Source organism: Drosophila serrata, unplaced genomic scaffold (genome assembly GCF_035046125.1).
Source record: "Drosophila serrata isolate PLE 108 unplaced genomic scaffold, ASM3504612v1 contig_21, whole genome shotgun sequence".
NCBI lineage: Eukaryota > Metazoa > Arthropoda > Insecta > Diptera > Drosophilidae > Drosophila > Drosophila serrata.
The window spans coordinates 46,929-66,457 of NW_028256919.1; the positions used below are offsets into that span (position 1 = coordinate 46,929).

At 35.9% G+C, this 19,529-nt stretch overlaps 1 protein-coding gene across 4 annotated transcripts in view; it reads left to right on the forward strand.

The window, feature by feature from the left end:
- Nipped-B (Nipped-B cohesin loading factor) overlaps positions 1–19,529 on the forward strand; it is a 57,319-nt gene that overhangs the window by 28,981 nt on the left and 8,809 nt on the right. For 3 of the 4 annotated variants that reach the window (XM_086829075.1, XM_086829080.1, XM_086829088.1), the window contains 4 exons: positions 11,333–11,425; positions 11,503–11,996; positions 18,758–18,906; positions 18,965–19,252. In XM_086829075.1, coding sequence (XP_086685201.1) covers positions 11,333–11,425; positions 11,503–11,996; positions 18,758–18,906; positions 18,965–19,252 — 1,024 coding nt within the window. Of the gene's footprint in view, positions 1–9,063; positions 9,275–11,332; positions 11,426–11,502; positions 11,997–18,757; positions 18,907–18,964; positions 19,253–19,529 lie in introns of those variants that run through there. The other variant, XM_086829092.1, reaches the window with a different exon arrangement.

Consider the following 19,529-nt stretch of genomic DNA (forward strand, 5'->3'; position numbering starts at 1 on the left):
TACCCTTGCCGCCGACCAACATACCCTTGCCGCCGACATATATATTTTATATATATATGTATATAAACACATGTATATCTGTGTCACTGTCACTGTTATTTTGGTTTTTTTTATATGTTGCCAATCATATTCTTGTCCACCCGGGGGAGCCATGAATTTTTTAATTAGTTTATTAAAATAAAATTATTAACTAGACCGACTTGGTTGCAAGAATTTGGCACGGACGAAAATGATGCGATGCTTCGAATTCAAATTATGCGAGTGATCTATATTTCTTAGTTTAGCCTAGCTTATGCGAAGGTTGGCAAAGGCGAGGCGAATTCGCGAAGAGCGCGAGAGAGCTTTATTGCGCCCTCGCCTTCGCCCTAAACTAACTACACTAGACTTAAAAAAAAAGTATCATATCAGCCAACAGTATGTTACGGCTCTTTCCTTCCGGCTGTTGCCTAGTCAATCTATAATAATAATATAATGTATACACATATGTATGTTAGAATCAAATGGACAATATTTTCCATAATTACACACACCAATTCTAGAAATGAATTTATTAACTGAATACAAATAAGTCACTTACCCTTTAGCAATATTTAATAAATTACATTGCAAAACCCTTGTGAATACTTCAGCTGTTATTAGAGCTGCGAAAAAAATCGATTTCAACAACTAATTTTATTTTCGTTAAATAATTTTTTTCATCACCTCAATCTAATTTCGGAACCGCTGCTCCGAATCTCTTTGAATACAACAATTAATTGTTTGGCAGTATCCGAACACAGGTAGACTTTTTATTGCCTACTTTCGGAGTTCTCTTACCGAAACCCATGAGATTTGTTTTTGTTTTTAGAAAATGACACCAGGAATCGGACAGGAAAGAAATTTTGGTACTGAAGGGATTGAACTAGGAGAGTTGACGTTCAAGCCTCGGTCTCGAGCTTTTGTGGTTCTTGGTGAAATTCGAAGATTCTAAGACAGAGCTTAATTTTGGAGCGTTGTGAATTAATTCTTTAATTTATCTCGGATTCGAGTGCATTCGCTTTTGGATACAAGTGCTTTTTTAAAATTTGTTAATTTTGTTTTCGAGTTAGCGAGTCAGAACTTTGAGCGCGTGAAAGTGACAAATAGGAGGGAATGTATAGGCAATGAAATTGTTTTTATTGGGGACTCGTGTGAAGTTGTGGTGTCCTATGACTGTCTGGTTATCATTTGATGATGATGCATAGTTTTAGGGTAGCATAGGATTTAAGTGTTTATAAAATTCGTAGAATATGATGGTTACATATGTTGAATAAGTGGTATGTGCTAAAGTATGTGGGACTGTGGATATGAAATTAAAAGAAATATATGTATACATATATACTAGGAAACCTGGCGAACTTCGTTTTGCTTCCAAATGGCGTTTTATGTAACATTTCTTTTGGTGATCAAAAATAATGAAAAAATATTTTTTATATTTGTTTTATATTTGAAAAGTAATGAAGCCACTTTAACTTTTTCACTTGCGCAGCACAATCCCGCCATTTCTCTTTTGAACTTCAACGCATTGCAATATCGGCATATAGTCGTCATTGGTCCAATATCTTAATTTTAATTATCACTGTAGTTCTCCGTTGATGCCAATGATCTTCGTGTCCTCGCGCGTTTTCTCAATAGGACACTTTCTCTTATTATATTTTTTCTTTCTTCGTGTAAGTTCTGTGAATAGACGTCGTCCTTTTGGACTATAACCTCAAATGGACGATCCACATAAAAAACCCATTTCAACACACCACCCCACCTTAAAGACAAATGCCTACACTTTATTTATTTTATTGTTTTCAATTAAAATGTTGGTGTCGACGATCGAGTATTGTAATCAATGGGCGCAGTTAGTATATTAAGTGTCGACGAGAAAATACTGATGGATTTTGGGCGCAAGTGTGTACGGGCATTTTTTTAACGCTAAGTTGACCGCCAAAATTGGGCGTTCTTATTGTCGTGCGAAAAGTAGGAGGACACACTGCGGTAAGCGCGTGTGAGAGTTTAATGAAATGTAAATTTAAGGTTAAGTTCATTTCCACAGAATAAAACGTACCTACATACATACAGAGTGCTTAACATCTAATTGTCGGGCTCGGGCTAGGAGTCTTCCCTTTGTTTGGCGGGAACTAGAGATGTCGAGCCGTTAAAGGCAAATCCAAGAGACGCACGACAGTTAGGAAACGACTACTTGATACATTGGTTTGTAGTAAATTCTATATATCAGAGATGGATTTTCCGCTTTTCTCTTGATTTCCTGTTCCTGAATTATTATTCCTCCTAACCTCAAGGGAAATCGGTTCGTGCGTTCTGGAGTTAAATCATCTAAAACGAAAACCAGACTTATTTTTATATGGAAGATATAATACACTTACTATTCACAGAAATGCCACATTTGAAATATTACAAGAAAAGCTAACAAAAATTAAAATGTCAAAATAACGAATTACACTGTCAAATGCTCTATGATACTAGTATAGTCGTTTAGTAGTCAGTAGTGCTCTTCCGACAGGTGTACTAATTTTATGACTCTAGTAACCTGCACTGTCAGTGTCACTGTCTCCCAACTCTCCAAGAAAATGTAATTGATATTTTTAAAACTATTTTCAGAAGTTATAATAAACTTTAAACAATAAGCAACGCTAACTTCAGCACGACAAAGTTTATATACCCTTTCAGATAGAACTTCGAAACAATGAGGTAATACCTGCTTTCATTTCATTCACCTATACATATTATATTTGCAGTTTTTCATTCACAGACTTGCATTTTTCCTCCATTTCTAACAATCGTTTGTATGGCACCTATATAATATAGTCGTCCGATTTTCATAAAATTGTACACAAAATTGTATAGGAAATGGCTATATCTCAAATTTAATGGAAATCTTTTAAAAACTGAAAAACTTATAATTTTTAATTGTATTAATTTCTCGATCGTTCCTATGGGAGCTATATGATATAGTAGTCCGATTTTCATAAAATTGTACACAAAATTGTAGAATAATATAAATGGCTTTATCTTAAATTTGATCAAATTCTGTTGAAAATTGAAAATGTTATAATTTTTGTTGTAAAAATTTTCCGATCATTCCTATGGCAGCTATATGATACGGTCGTCCGATCTGGCCCGTTCCGACATATATACGAGTGAGAGTATATAGAAGACTAACTACAAAGTTTCATTCAGATAGCTGAGAGACTAGTTTGGGTAGAAACGGACAGACGGACATGACAGATTGACACGGCTGTTGATCCTGATCAAGAATATATATACTTTATATAGTCGGAGGTGCCTCCTTCACTGCGTTGCAAACTTCTGACTGAAATTATAATAAACTGCAAGGCTATACAAATTGATAACGTTATACGTCATGCCACCGGGATTTCAATTTAAATCTTCTTTCTTGTGTTTATTATACCCTTGCAGGGTATTATAATTTCAGTCAGAAGTTTGCAACGCAGTGAAGGAGCGCCTCCGACCATATAAAGTATATATTCTTGATCAGGATGAACAACCGACTCGATCTAGCCATGTCCGTCTGTCCTTCTGTCCGTCTGTCCGTTTCTAAGCTCTAGTCTCTCAGTTTTGAAGCTATCCGAATGAAACTTTGCAGTAAGTTTTCTACATACTCTCACTCGTATATATGTATGTCGGAACGGGCCGGATCGGACGACTATATCATATAGCTGCCATAGGAATGATCGGAAAATTTTTACAAGAAAAATTATAACATTTTTAGTTTTCAACAGAATTTGATCAAATTTGAGATATAGGCATTTCGTATTATTCTACAATTTTGTGTAAAATTGTATGAAAATTAGACGACCATATCATATAGCTCCCATAGGAACGATCGAAAAAATAATTCAATTAAAAAGTATAACATTTTCAGTTTTCAACAGATTTTCATCAAATTTTATACATAGCCATTTTATAAGAAGTAAAAGAAATTAATAAAATTAAAGATTATAACTGTTTCAGTTTTCAGCAGATTTTCATCAAATATGAGATATAGCCATTTTATATATATATATCTTATATTGTATGGATTCCTAGTCATCGAAGTTCTGTCTGCAAGGGTATATAAACTTCGGCGTGCCGAAGTTAGCTTCCTTTCTTGTTAACTTATGTAAGTAACTGAGTTTATTTCTCAATTTTAATTGCGCTTATTGTGCTTCCTTTTTCATTTTTTTGCATTCCTTTTTATGCCTTCCCCGTTAAGCCCGTAGTAAGCTTCGTAACTTGTATTCTGATAGCCTTTCGTTTGCCTCTCAGGTTATTGTGCTAACAGAAACCTGGTTAAAGCCGAAGATTCTGAGCTTCGAAGTTTTTTCAGCTGTGTTCAGAGTATATCGGCTAGATCGCCCTATCAGGCGCGGGGGTGGAGATCTTATAGCGGTGGACTCTTCACTCACGTTAGATTTATTAACTTTCGAGGAATGCAACGATGTTGAATTCCTCTGTGTGAAGCTATCTATTGAAGATAGCTCCATTTTTATTACCTGTTTCTACATACCTCCATTGTCGAAACTTCCTATTTATTGGAACCACCTTTCCACTATTCATTCCGCTATGGACTTTTCGATAGAGACTAGTTGGTAGTCCTAGGTGATTTTAATGTCCTGCTAGTTGGTGCTCAAATAAATCCACAAATACTATCCTACAACATAGTTTTTGTCACTGGCTTGTTCGACATTTCGCTGCCTCAAGTCAACCATGTGCGAAATTACTTACAGCGCTTGCTCGATCTTTGTTTCGTCTCTGATCCTGCGAGAGTCAGTTTATCCAAGGAGGCGCCTCTGACGCAGCCCAAAGATCCGTATCATCAAATTTTTGATGTGACTCTTGATATTGGGTTGATGTAAAGAATATATCTGACCGTCCAGCCAATAAAGTCCTCTGTTTTCGCAAAACGGACTTTGAACGGCTGAATAATTTTATATACGAGTTCAATTGGTCCGATCGATGTTCATGACATGGCAGTTGCCGTGGATATTATTTATAATGCCATGAATCCATTTTTTACTGAATGTGTTCCGTTGTACTTTCCTCCAATCTCGAATAAACCGCTGTGGTTTACTAAAGAGTTGAGCCGATTTAAAAATAAAAAATCTAGACTGAATGCTAAATTTAAATTCACCGGTTTTCAATCTGCCCTTTCATCTTATTTATCAGCTCGGTCAAACTTTACCGTGCTGAACGCGCAGTGTTATAAAAACTATTTGACTCGTTGCAGGGTCCAGTTCTCTCAGGACCCAAATCAGTTTTATTATTTTGTTAACACTAAACGTTAGCCTAACACAAATCCTTCGTCGCTTACATTTGAAAATACTACCGCAAATAATGTCCTGGCTATAATCGATCTATTTTCGCAGTTTTTTCAAACAACTCATTCAAACTCTTCGAATTTAAATTAGACTTATTCCTACGTTATACTCAAATCGAACTTAATTTTCAGTTCTGGCCTAAACAAAAGCTTTCTTATTTTTTATCTTTATCGTGTCAAGCCAGTTTATTCGCCAGGTCTCAATAGAATTTCCTGATGTATGGTCAGGTATTGTGCCGACGCCCTGTGCTATCCCCTTCTGTAATTGCTTACCTCCCATTTTTCCCTTATTTTATTATTTATTATTCCTCTCCACAGAAAAAAGGTAGCAAATTGGATGCCTACAATTATAGAGGAATCTCTAAGTTATCGGCTATCCCAAAACTTTTTAAAAACATAATTACTCCTCACTTGCAGCATTTTTATCGACCAGTTATTTCTCCATGTCTAAATAGTTTTACATTACCAAATGTTTTGTTTTATAATTTGGGAAGAGAGCCTATATTATAAAGGGCTTCCATAAAAATTTTTTGACAGATGTAATCTATACTGATTTCAGTAAAGCATTTGACTATGTTAACCATTCTTTCCTCGCAAGGAAATGTCAATGTCGTTTTAATGGGTCAAAGTTACTGAACTCAATGAGGGCTACAATCTGTAGCTGAACAAAACTAAAATCAATGAATGAAATAACTTCAATATAAAATTTTTACAATATGCTGAGTTTTTTTTTTCAAAATAGAACCATAAAGTGTCAGTTTGACCTCTTTTTCTTTATAAATTATAATTTAAAGGAGCAAGTTTGTTGAAGAATTTGTAATGCAGAAATTTCACATAACAAAGAACTTTTAAAGGATTTATATCATAAGAATGTATGATTGATGAGTTAATTTCTTCAAAATTATGGGATTATATATTCTTGAAACCACGATCGGAATTGATCCCCTAGATATCCACGAGGAACTCACTGCAGAAAAGGAAGCACAACGCCTTGTTGCATTAGAACTGAGTGTTCAATTGGCCGAAACATGAGCATTGTATCTGAATATATGATACCAAGAACATTCCCGATTATTAAAAGAAAAACATTTAACAAAATCTGCAGATTGTTTGTAGGGATTCTTACAGGTCATTGCCTGGTTGCGACGCATGCAAGGCTAGGCATCACAGACAATTGCAACTGCAGCGATCAATTCGAAGCAACCAAAACTTTAACACAGCAACTAAGCTCCAAACACAACTTATTTGGTTCTTAAAATTTTTTTTCACAATTTTAGAGATCGGAAAAGAATTTGCAAGGGTTTAGAGGTTTATACATTTATACGTGTCTTATAACATAGTTAAACTTATCAGATTTGGTGCACTAAGGTCAGTACATTCAAGTGGCCCGTATGACACCAGGCACGTGCCTTTTTGGGTTAGGTGTTAGTAGGCGCGATGGAAAATATAGGACAGAATACGAGGAAATTGACTACCGGCGTGCTGCCAGATTGTTAGCTTGCTAACTAACTGGGTTAGTATTAAAGATTTTAATTTGGGAAGGGTCTCTACTTTAGAGATTAGTGTGTACAAATCATTATAATTTGCACATTGCACTCTAAAAGGTTCATTCAGTTCAAAGGAGGTTCTACAGTGGCGCAACACTAAAGGCATATAGGATCTAGGAGTTCTACATGGTACATGGAAATTAAGCTGACTCAACAAGTCAGCACTTTCCACATCACCATGGATAAGGTTAAAAATAAAGGTTATCCCTAGCATCGTTCTACGATTGGCTAAGGACGGCAAGTTTATTAATAGGAGTCTACTAGAGTAGGAAGGTAATCTTTGGTTTGCATCCCAATTTAAACCGCGTAGAGCGAAAAGTAAAAAGTTCTTTTGAACCGACTCAATGCGTTTACTATGGACGCCGTACTGAGGGCTCCAAACGCAGCATCCATATTCTAGGATAGGACGAACTAAGGAAGTATATAAGGATTTAGTAACATAGAAGTCATTGAATTCCTTCGACCACCGTTTAATAAATCCAAGCACACCCCTGGCTCTATTCACCATAGACGAAATATGATCAATAAAGTCAAGTTTTGGATCCAAGCGGACGCCCAAATCGTCAACTGTATTAATTCTTTCCAAAGAGCAGCAGTTCAGCGTGTAAGTAGCAAGCTTAGGAGCGACACGAGAGAATGTCATTAGCTTGCATTTCGAGCCATTTAAGTTTAATAAGTTTACACGGCACCAAGTTTGAAAATTATTAAGATCTGTTTGTAAATCCGATTGGCAGGCAACGTCATTGTATTGCACGCAAAGCTTGACGTCATCCGCGTACATAAGCACTCTGGAGTTAGTCAAGACTGTGGGTCATTTATAAATAATGTAAACAATAAGGATCCCAAATGGCTTCCTTGCGGGACGCCAGATGTTACCCTTAGAACATTGGATAAATTATTCTTAAAGAGGACCTTTTGTCTCCTGCCATTCAAATAACTAGAGATCAAATTAAGAAGATCACTTGGAAAACCCATTGAATCGAGTTTTCTAACGAGGAGAGAATGGTTAACAGAGTCAAATGCTTTATTGAAATCAGTATAGATTACATCTGTCTGACAATTATTATGGAAGCCCTTTATAATATAGGAAGAGAGCTCCAAAAGATTTGTTGTTGTTGATCTTCGCTTAATAAAACCATGTTGACATGGAGAAATAACTGATCTGCAACGGTGCTGTAAGTGAGGGGTGCTAATATTTTCAAATAATTTAGGGGTGGCCGACAACTTAGAGATTCCTCTATAATTGCTGGCATCCAATTTGCTACCTTTTTTGTGGAGAGGAATAATAAACGATTCCTTCCAAATAATGGGAAAGTGGGAGGTTTCCAAGGACAAGGTAAACAATTTCAGAAGGGGATAGCACAGGGCGTCAGCACAATACCTGAGCACACAGCCAGGAATTCCGTCGGGACCTGGCGAATAAACTGGCTTGACACGATGAAGATCTAAAAGGAGAGAGCTTTCGTTTAGGCTAGGACAGAAAATTAAGTTTGATTTGGGTATGTCGTAGGAATAAGTCTGGTGTAAATACGAAGAGCTTGAATAGGTTGTTTGAAAAGACTGCGAAAATAAATCGGCTATTGCCTGATCATTATTTTCAAATGATAGCGAGGAAGGATTTGTTTTAGGCTTACGTTTAGTGTTAACGAAATTAAAAACCTGTTTTGGGTCCTGTGAGAACTGGGCCCTACAACGAGTTAAATAGTTTTTATAACTGAGCGATCAGCACGGCAAAGTTTGACCGAGCTGATAAATAAGATGAAAGGGCAGATTGAGATCCGGTGAATTTAAATTTAGCATACAGGGTAGATTTTTTATTTTTAAATCGGCTCAATTCTTTAGTAAACCACGGTGGTTTATTCGAGCTTGGCGGATAATATAACGGAACACATTCAGTAAAAAATGAATTCATGGCACTGTAAAAAATATCCACGGCAACTGCCATGTCAGTGCACATGTATGGATCGGACCAATTGAACTCGTTTATAAAATTATTCAGCCGTTCAAAGTCCGTTTTGCGAAAACATTCTGTACATCACACCCAATATCAAGAGTCACATCGAAAGTTGGATGATAAGGATCTTCGGGCTGCGTCAGAGGCGCCAACCTTGCTAAACTGACTCTCCCAGGGTCAGAGACGAAGCAAAGATCAAGCAAGCGCTGTAAGGAATTTCACACATGGTTGACTTGAGGTAGCGAAATGTCGAACAAGCCAGTGACAAAAACCATGTTGTAGAATAGTATTTGTGGATTTATTTGAGCACCAACTAGCAGGACATTAAAATCACCTAGGACTACCAACTAGTCTCTATCGAAAAGTCCATAGCGGAATGAATAGCGGAAAGGTGGTTCCAATAAATAGGAAGTTTCGACAATGGAGGTATGTAGGAACAGGTAATAAAAATGGAGCTACCTTCAATAGATAGCTTCACACAGAGGAATTCAACATCGTTGCATTCCTCGAAAGTTAATAAATCTAACGTGAGTGAAGAGTCCACCGCTATAAGATCTCCACCCCCGCGCCTGATAGGGCGATCTAGCCGATATACTCTGAACACAGCTGAAAAAACTTCGGAGCTCAGAATCTTCGGCTTTAACCAAGTTTCTGTAAGCACAATAACCTGAGATGCAAACGAAAGGCTATCAGAATACAAGTTAGGAAGCTTACTACGTAAGCCTCTTGCATTCTGATAGGAAATACCTAGGGAGTAGGTTAGTTTTTTGGGTCGGGATTGGAAGACGTAGAAGGCGCAGTGGTATGATCAGGCCTGGGAAGAGTTATTCCTACAGGCCGTTTTTTTATTTTCTTCGCTTCGAACTCCTTATTTACGATATATTTTGGCCAGAAGTTGGGAGAGCAAATAGTGTTAAAGAGCCCGTTAGGGACATTTATTTTGAAAGATGAAATGTCCCTAGCGTAAGAAAATTTAAACTTTTCCACCTTTATTTTAATTTTTTCGGCTCTGGTTTTGTCTTGTATAAAGGCGAGAACATCTTCCGGTGTTTGATCAGGGGAGAGCCGCGAGAAAAATATGTCTCGTCGGTGGAACCGCTATAAGGGCTTTTAGCAAGGCAGATTGGTTATCTGCGGTGCCATTGTCGGCCGGTATTCCGGGCCTAACACCCTGGGCAGATATATCGTTAAACACGGGACTTTGAGGGGTCAATATTTGCGACCCCCCCGGGACGAAACAGAAATCACCGGCGGTACGGCCACTCCCGCTGCACATTCGGGTACCGAATCTTTTCTAGCGCTCGATCTCAGCACTCTTGGAATTAATGCTGAGGTCGAGGGCTAAGCCGAGGGAGGCTGCTGCTGAGAGCCCGTTGCAGGTAGTTGGGGTCCGTCTACAAGCTGCCCACCAATAGCAGTTTTTTTGCGCCTAGGAGACTCATTTAATAGCGTAAGGCTATTAAATTGGGTGTCCAGCGCCAAGAACATATCAAGAGTTTTACGAAAACTCGTTAAAATGCCCTTAAAACCTTTTTTGGTTTGCAGCATGAAAGACATCATCTCCCTTTCTACATCGCGACAGGCCTCACAACAGTAACGCAGGCCGATATTTTTTTTACATCGTCCACCGTCCGAGCTGCAACTCCAATACACTTGGCGTGCATGACGTTGTCCCACAGCCAGCAGCCGATTGTAAGGTCACCTGCAGCAATTGCCTTTTTGCAGGTTTTGACGAAACAGACAATATTTACAGACATTATAAGGACTTACCACTGTACTTGTACTTGGAAAAAAAACAACAGAGCTATGAAGATAAGAAGTGAAGAGTCACAGCGAGAGCGAGAGAGCGGGGGAGCGTATGAGATCAGATAAGATAAGAAGTGCAGCGGCACAGCTAAAGCGAGAGAGTGGGAAAGCGTGGAAGATAAGTAGATAGCAAAAACGTTTAGCTGTTGCGACGGCGCAAACAAAAGCTAGACGAAGAAGGCACAAAAAGGAATGCAAAATATGCAAAAGCTAACACTAGCAGCACTAGTAAATTGGAAAATAAAGCCAATTATGTACACAAATTAGAATAGCTGCATACACACGCGAAGTGAACGGGAAGTTATAAACACAAATTAGAAAATTTAAGTTAACCCCGGTGGTAAGATTCAAACTTTTACACAAAACGAGAGCGCAAGAAAAAAAACACGTCCGTTCACTTGGAAAGATGAAAGATTTCGTAGATTAATTTTTTTTTTCGATCTGGTTTTATATTTGGACGAGATTTGTTAAAAACAAAATTTTTTTTTATTTTGATATGATTAACTTTTATTTATTTTATTCTTTATTCTTATTTTTTAAGAAAATTTGTAAGAAAAACCCTTGAAAAAGTCCTTCTACATATTAATATGCAAAAATTTGAAGACAAAACAAAAACTTACCGATTAAATTCAAACCTAAAACTGTATAAGCGTTAATGACAATGTTACTTCTTTTTAGCACGGCATACAGCGGAAGATTAATCAAATTATAGATGTGGTAAATACGGCGCATGATACTGGAACAACGTGGTTGGAAGGTCTTTTAATGAGTGTAAGGTCAATGCTTTTGTTTAACATACCACAAAGCCTTTTTATATTTTTATATTATTATATCACATTGTTAAATAGATCTTTAAACCAAAGGATAATTTACTGAAGTCTGATGGAAGTGTTAATGACCCTATAAAAAAGAATACGGAACCTCCACAGGACATCATATTAGCTTGTCAACAATTAGCTGATGGATTGGTTGACAGACTAATAGAATTAGAAGACACTGATAATTCACAAATGTTAGGGTGTATAACTACACTACATTTGCTAGCTAAAGTACGACCCCAATTGCTGGTCAAACATGCTATGACGATTGAGCCTTACCTGAATATAAAATGCCATTCTGCAACAGCCGCTAAATTTATATGTTCAGTTGCGGACATTCTTGAAAAAGTGGTACCTCTCGTTAATAATGCGAGCGAATCTTTTTTGGCAGCATTGGAAGAGCACTTAATGCTACTGGTCGTTTCGAGAAACCAAGCAGAAGTAACTAGTTGTGTATCATGTCTAGGTGCACTTGTGAATAAAATAACACAGAATTACAAGCTGATTCGAGACTGTTTTCAAAAGTAAGTATTAATTTAAAAGTTCAATAAATATTAAATAAAATATCTTGAAAAAATTTAGTATCGATGGACATTTGCAACCAATTTTTAGAATATTTTTAGAGTCGAACACTATGCTCCTTTAGCACACGATCATTTAGTTCTAAGAAAAACCTCAGACTTTGTTCTGATAATACAAATCCAGAACTCGATGAAGTTATCTATTTCTACATTCTACTTGCCACAGATACCTTAATTGAGGATGTAGTTACCTGTATGTAAACTAAACTCTTTAACTTAATAATTCTGTTGTTGCCATTTTGTTTTGTCTTTTTAGGCAATACCAGATCATTCGCGGTGAACTCCACCCGCCAAAAACAACCTTTTTGTTTTCTATTGACATTTCTTTGTTATATTACGTGTGGTTGTTTAACAGGAGTCTATTTGTTGTCGGTTACACAAATTATTATTCTACAAATTCTTATTTCGATTCCTAGGTTTTTTTCTAATGGATACAAAACCTACGTCTTTTCTTACTTCTTAAAAATTTTAAAAGCTTACAGTAACAAACATAATAGTACAGTAAGTCTGGATCTGAGCAAACCCAGTAATGTGTTGTTGTGTCGTTGTGTCCTTTCTTTGTTTTTGCAAGTGTCCTCTAATCTAAAATTCAAAATTCAAAATAATTAAACATTAAACGAGTCGAGTTAAAATATTAATATTATATTTTTAGTAATTACTTATTCAAATTCCATATTAAAATCTGCCGGAATGATTCAATTAAATTACGCATTAAAAATAATCAGAAAGAAATATAGGGAAAGAGTGCGAGGAAATGAACTACTGGCTTGTTGCCTAATTATTTTCTTGCATGCATACTCAGTGGTTTAGTATTCAATTTTTAAGGTTAGAAGGCAATCTATGTTTGAGGTTTTTGCTTATAATTTGTATCTTTGTAATTTGTATAGATGACTCTAAAGGGTTCATGCTTAATGTTTTAGTGGCCCAAAAGTAAAGATAAATAGGATATAGTTTTTACATGGTACCGCAAAAACTGATCATCAATTTCTATCCAATTAAGGTGAAATCAATACTCTCCACTGTAGCTAAAAAAATATAAATGTTCTCGATATTTGTGTAAAACTTTTGATGTTTACATGTAACATCGATAACCGATTTTTTTTTATATAAATAATTTTTTGAATTATTTTAAATTTTTTTAAAATTGACAGAAAAATTAACAGATTATGACAATTTGATTTTTATTCATTTGAAAAAATTTAATGACGGATATATTTTTAAATGGAATTAGATTATTTTTAGATCCATTTGGTTTTATTTAGGTAATTTATTTGGTATTCATCAGTTGAGAGCGATATGATAAACTATAATTTTTGATTGATAAGCAACGAAGTCGGCTTTCCAACATGGGAACATGCTACGTACAACTGACCGCAGTATTATTATAATATACCAAGCGCCAACAGCTGTCTTGGGAATTAAGCAGCAGAGCCGTCATTCTGAATAGTCACACATGTTTGTGGTCAATTTAAATTTCTGACTTGACACCACAAAGATGACGATTTCCGGCAAGCATTAATATCATAAGCAGTTGTAGATTTTGGGAGGATGGGAAGTGTTTGATGAAAATGTCCGGATAGGAAAATAAAAGCCCCACCAAATAATCTTAAATTACCTTTAAATCCTTCAACGATCGGTCCCAGTTCCAGTCCCGCCGGGAGCATGGAGAAAATAAATGCCTCCTATTCCATCAACAACCTTCATCAGTGAATAGGTAATTTTTTTTGCTCTGCTTTTGAAAGCGGCACATGGCTTTAAACTTTTTCTGACAGTTCATCTCGATCATAGTCTTGCTCCCGTTAAAACTTGAATGCATCGTGCATTAAGTGCTTTGGTGACGGCATTCCTAATGTCGAAAACAGCCTGCCACACATGGGCACGCACATGTCTTCAATCATTTCATAGTTTATTTCAAGATCGAAATTAGAAGTTGTCGTTTGAACTCTTTGCAAAATATCGTCTGCAATCTCGTCCTTGTGTTTGTACTAAAACTCAACTGTGTTCGACGGATGACATGTCGATATGTTCGAATTTGATTCGCTGGGTTAGGAACAATTGCATCGGCGAGTGTTAAGTCGCAATGTGTATAGTTTTCGAGTAAATTCAAACGTTGGCAAGCCTCGCGAAAAGTGCCGCACAGCACACCATCCACAGTACGCAGTGTCTCTAATATTTAAGGGGGTAGACCACCTTGAACGCATGAAAATAGAGTGTTTTTAAAAAAGTCATTTTGACAAAGTTGTGAAGAATACAACTTTTTGTTTATTAATATATCAAAGTACATATGTTAAACTAAAAAATACTTATTGAAAGAAATAAAATATTTACGAATGGCGGAGATATAGCCAGTCAAAAAAGGCATTTTTTTAGGGAATGGTCGTATGGTGTTTATGGTAGTTTTTTTTTTTTAATTTTTGTTTAAAAATTTAAAACTTAAAAAAAAAAATCATATCGCAAAATAGAGAAGATAATAGAGAAGCTGTATAAAAAATTTGAAGAGAATCGGTCCAGCAGAAATCATGTACACCGTTTTAAAAAACCTAGTTTTGAGAAAAACGCAAAAGAAGATAAAGACTGTAGAATCCACAAGTAATGAGATATTTTTAAGCCCGATGTCTTAAAATTACCGTAAGAATATCGGCATCAATGTCAGGGTGGTTTCCCCCCTTAAGAAAGAAATAAGTAGAAAGGGTTGGCATAGTCTTATTTGCCCTCTTTTCTATGCTCTCACTACCACGATAACATGTAAAAATAATGTTAGCGATTATCCACTAATTAATATTTATTTTTATTGATTAAATGTTTGATATCAAATTCATTTCACATAGCAACCGCGTCGGCATTTTAAAACTCGTGTTCTAAGCAGACATTTTAGTTACTCAGCTGGATAATAAACAAATCATAGCTTCAATTTTATATATGCAGTAGCAATTTAACTCTCATAGTGATCAGACGTCTATTTCTTCCCTTAACTACAATCTCAAAGCAAACAAGAAAAAAACAACATAAACCACCAACAACTAACAAGTGTAAAAAAAATCTACCAACTGTAATAGATAATAGATAGATGTAGTCGTAGAGATGGGGGACCCACCCGATCGCGGCCGATCAAACGCTGCAACAACAGAAAAACTCCTGAAATCCCCAGGGCCAAAATATTTAATAATCTCCAGATCCGACCCCGGCCTCGACCTTCACAACATCAACCCAATCCTAGTTAAAAAACAAATTGATTTTGCCTGTGGTGGCGAAATAAAAGAATACAAGAGCCTCCGAAATCATCAATCGGATCACTGCTTATAAAAGCAAAAACCAGCATACAAGCTCTGAAACTAATGCAAACTTAAAGCTTTCGGTTTCAAAATCATGATGATTGAGTATCAGAAAGCTGCTTTCAGGGCTTATATCCCTCTGCCGTTAAGATACAACAATTGCTTCAAAAACGGCAAGACCAACAAAATTTGCTACAACTGCGGATAACTTTAACACATAGACCCCTATATCAACGAAAAATGTTCCAGAAATGCACTAACTGTAACGAAAAACAACAAACTAGCCCACATAACTCCACCAGTAAAAAATATCCTGTATTCCTCACACAGCAATGAACTTTAAGCCATAAAAACTACACACAAATGCGACAACATAACAGCCCACACAATACTCTAAGCTCGCATCAGTCACCAAGAACCAAAACCCAAAACAATATAGTAATGCACCAGGACCTCAACAAGTAACCGTCTCCAGACCACCACTAATACCATCTCACCTCTCACAACGACTAAATCCCCAAAAAAACACATTAAAATCCTACCTCTAAACACACCCAAACGATTAATTGCTTCCATGAAAAACGACGCCAAAAGAGCGACTTAGGAGAGATGGATACCTGTTAATAAGTGAAAAATCACACATCAAAGCTAAAATATGTTAAAACTACTACAATGGAATAATAAAGGTTACAGAAACAATGACTAAGAATTACAAATAAAGAAAAAAATCATTAAACATTACCACCCCAAAGCATAGTAATCCCCATAAACTTCTCCCTATACTGCAATGACAGCAGCAATTTAATCGGAGGAGCAGTTCTTTTGGTGCACAACTCCGTCTCACACAAAAAACCCTCAGCCCAGACTTAGAAGCCACTGATATCTTTTCAAACCTAAAAACAAAAATAGACCTCATATCAATCTACATTTCTCGCGTCGACTCTCTCTACTATCGTACTAGGAGATTCTAACAGCTGGCACCCATACTGGGGCTCCTCCAGAGCCAACTCTAGAGGCAACAGAATTGCAAAATTTATCGACAAATCCATCTAAACTTCACTAAACGACAAATCTCCTACACACTATTCGACACACAATACATTCACCCACATCGACCTCTCTCTTGCCACAGCTAACATTTTCCCTGAGATCTCTTGGAGAGTCCTTAACGATCTCCATGGTAGAGACCACATCCCTATCCTTATTTCATTTATTTATTTATAAAAGCGAGTTTTTTAAGTTTTTTTAATCTATTATTTAATTAATATTTTTTAGTGTGGGTACCTATCAACGTGTGTTTTTTTAATTTTCTAAGGAATCCGTTATTGTCGTATCAAATTTATCATTTTTTATTAATTTTTTTATCAAATTATTGCATTGTCATCGGACCTTGAGAAGTATGCAAAGTTTCAAGCTTATCAGATATCTGGAAACCCTTGAAAATAGTGTTTAAAGATTCCGTTACATACATACCTACATACATCCCGAACTAATAAATGCGTATTAAAAACACTTGTCAACACTATCTCTAGTCTTCGCCAAAACCTTTGACAAAATTGGGATCCAAAGCCTCATCCAACAGTTGGAAGAATGGAAACCCGCATAATAAAATATATATACAACTTCATGACTAACCGGAAAATCATAGTAAAAAAAAAGAACTTCCCTCTCTTATAGCTTCCCACTCGATAACAGTATCCCTCAAGGATCCCCAATATTAGTTATCCTCTTCCTAATTGCCGACAACTCCCTCACAAATATATAAAAACATATAAAATTCACTGCCTACGCAGATGATTTTCATCTCATAATAGATTACAACTGTAACAAAAAACCTTATTTAAAGAAACCGGAGAATTAAAAATCGGAGAATTAAATTAAAATTAAAAATATATAAATAAAAAGTCACAAAAGAAATGTACGAGTACTTAGCCTTTAAACAAACTTCACCTAACTGAATGCTTCCAGGCGCTCTTCTCCTATTCTTCACACGTATTCGGTGCATACGGGAATTGCTAAGCGCTATACAGGTAGTATATATGTCGGACCGGAACAAAAAAAAATCAATGCTGGAGGCTCTCAGCTATACTCTACTCTATACTCTACAAGTGTAGTCATATGCGTTTTTAAACCAACTCAGAATGTTATTTATTCAGCGGTGGTTTTGTTTTGATCATATTACTTAATTTTCTAATTTCGGTTAGGACTGACCACCACAAGTTCTAGTTTTCCTCTTCGCGATTGGTTTAAAAAAAAGGCAAACGTTTGTGAAAATTAACGAAATTGTTTCTAAAATGTCAAAATTTGTTAATGGCAAACCCGTTTTGTCTACAAAACTAGCGGGATATTCTAAAAATATTGTAACGAAAACCGCCAGATTCGAAGAGTCCGCGATATTTATGGCCGTTGGCAACGCGAGAAACCGCGAAATTCCTTATAGACACAATTATGAGAGCTTTTGACAGCCAGGATGCCTGGTCTCTCTAAGCGCTCTCGATTTCCTTCTCTTCTTCTAACGAACGTGTCCGGAAAAGCACGCGTCTCTAATCACTAATATAGAAAAGTTAAGAAATAACCACCTTTCAACATGGGGCCAAGTGTAGATTTGGACAAGTGAGTGGATCCGACCGGGTTCTAGGCAGCCACACCTATTAAAAAGTTCCGCTCGGCTTTCCGTAGTGAAATCTGCCCGTGGTTTTAGGTATTTACAATAAAAATTGTTATTGTGAAATTATTTTCTGTGATTTACTATTTTTTGTGTATTTTTAAATGATTACTTTTTCGGTGTATTATTTGAACGTTATTTTATAGGTTTAAATAGTGTTTTATATATGAAAACCCCCTATTCGCCCTTTGCGAATGGTATCGGTGTATTTGTTAATGTTTTAAGATAATAAAAATATAATAAGTAGCTGCTGATATTTGCTGACTTGCCTATATTCATTAATACACTCGGGGTCTAATTTTCAGCGCAATCTGCTCCTCTTCCAATGTTTGCTCATCATTTGTTGTGTTCATTTGTTTTTGATATTTCTGTTTATAGACAATTTAACTCATTATTATTTCCCATTATCGTTTTCTACAGGCGCTTTGTTTTTTTTTTATGCATATTGATGCGTAAAAAATTGCTTTTAATTTTTTTTGGGAAAATTGTTTAACTACAAGTACACATATCTCAACGGAAGGTCGATGGTCCGTACAAGTGGAAGCACTGTGCGCTGTAAAACACGTTTTATTCTAGTTCTAATCAAAAGAGAACGAACATTTAACCAGTGTATTTTTAGCTATTCGAGCCTAGGGCCTTGCCTAATCGTGTATTTAAATTAATATCTGTTCTTTCTTTTATTGTATTTAAAATAACTCGATCCGAGCCTTTTAATAATAAAATCCGTAATATTGTAATTATTACAATGACCTGATTCTTCATTTAAGGTTTTATCGAGTACTTGATGTTTCCCGAAGTCAAGTAGTTCAAAAAAACTACAGTGTAGATAGTATTTACACTCCTAGTTTTCGGCGAAGTCTTTTTACGATTGGAATTTTAATGCGCTACTTCGATTTTAAATCGTCCAGTGCTTTAGGTAAGTATGACTGATTAAGTATACAGCGATAATTTTACTTTAAAATTGTATTTTATAGGTGCCAAAAATGGTGAACTATCTGCATCGATATGTGATGATGTATTTGAATGCTTAATGTTTTTCTGTACGTGCGCAAATCTAGAAATTCGAAAGCAAGCGCTGATCTCACTTGGGTCATTTTGCGTTTTAAACGACGAATATCTAACTAGAATAGAGCTTAAAAATTATTATTGCGATGTATTAAGGTCATCAGCAAACGATTCCGGTTTCAAGATAATTTGCATGCGTAATATTTGGATTTATTTGACTGAATCTGAAATGTTTATGCACAATAAAGAAAAAGAATGTTAGTATACTTTATATGGGTATGGGAATAAAAAAAAGTTCAGCTATGTTTCGCTTAGATATATTTGTATAATAATATAAATAAAATTATTATTTTTTTATAGACGATTCACCTAAAAAACGAAATAAAACACATATGTATACAAGATAACAACAAATTATAATTACTTTAATGTTCGTGCTTTCATTGAACATTTGTAGCGACTGACTAACAAATAGTTCTTTTTATTTATTCTACATAGTACAAAGTAAAGAAAAATAGTTGAACTTTTCTTAAA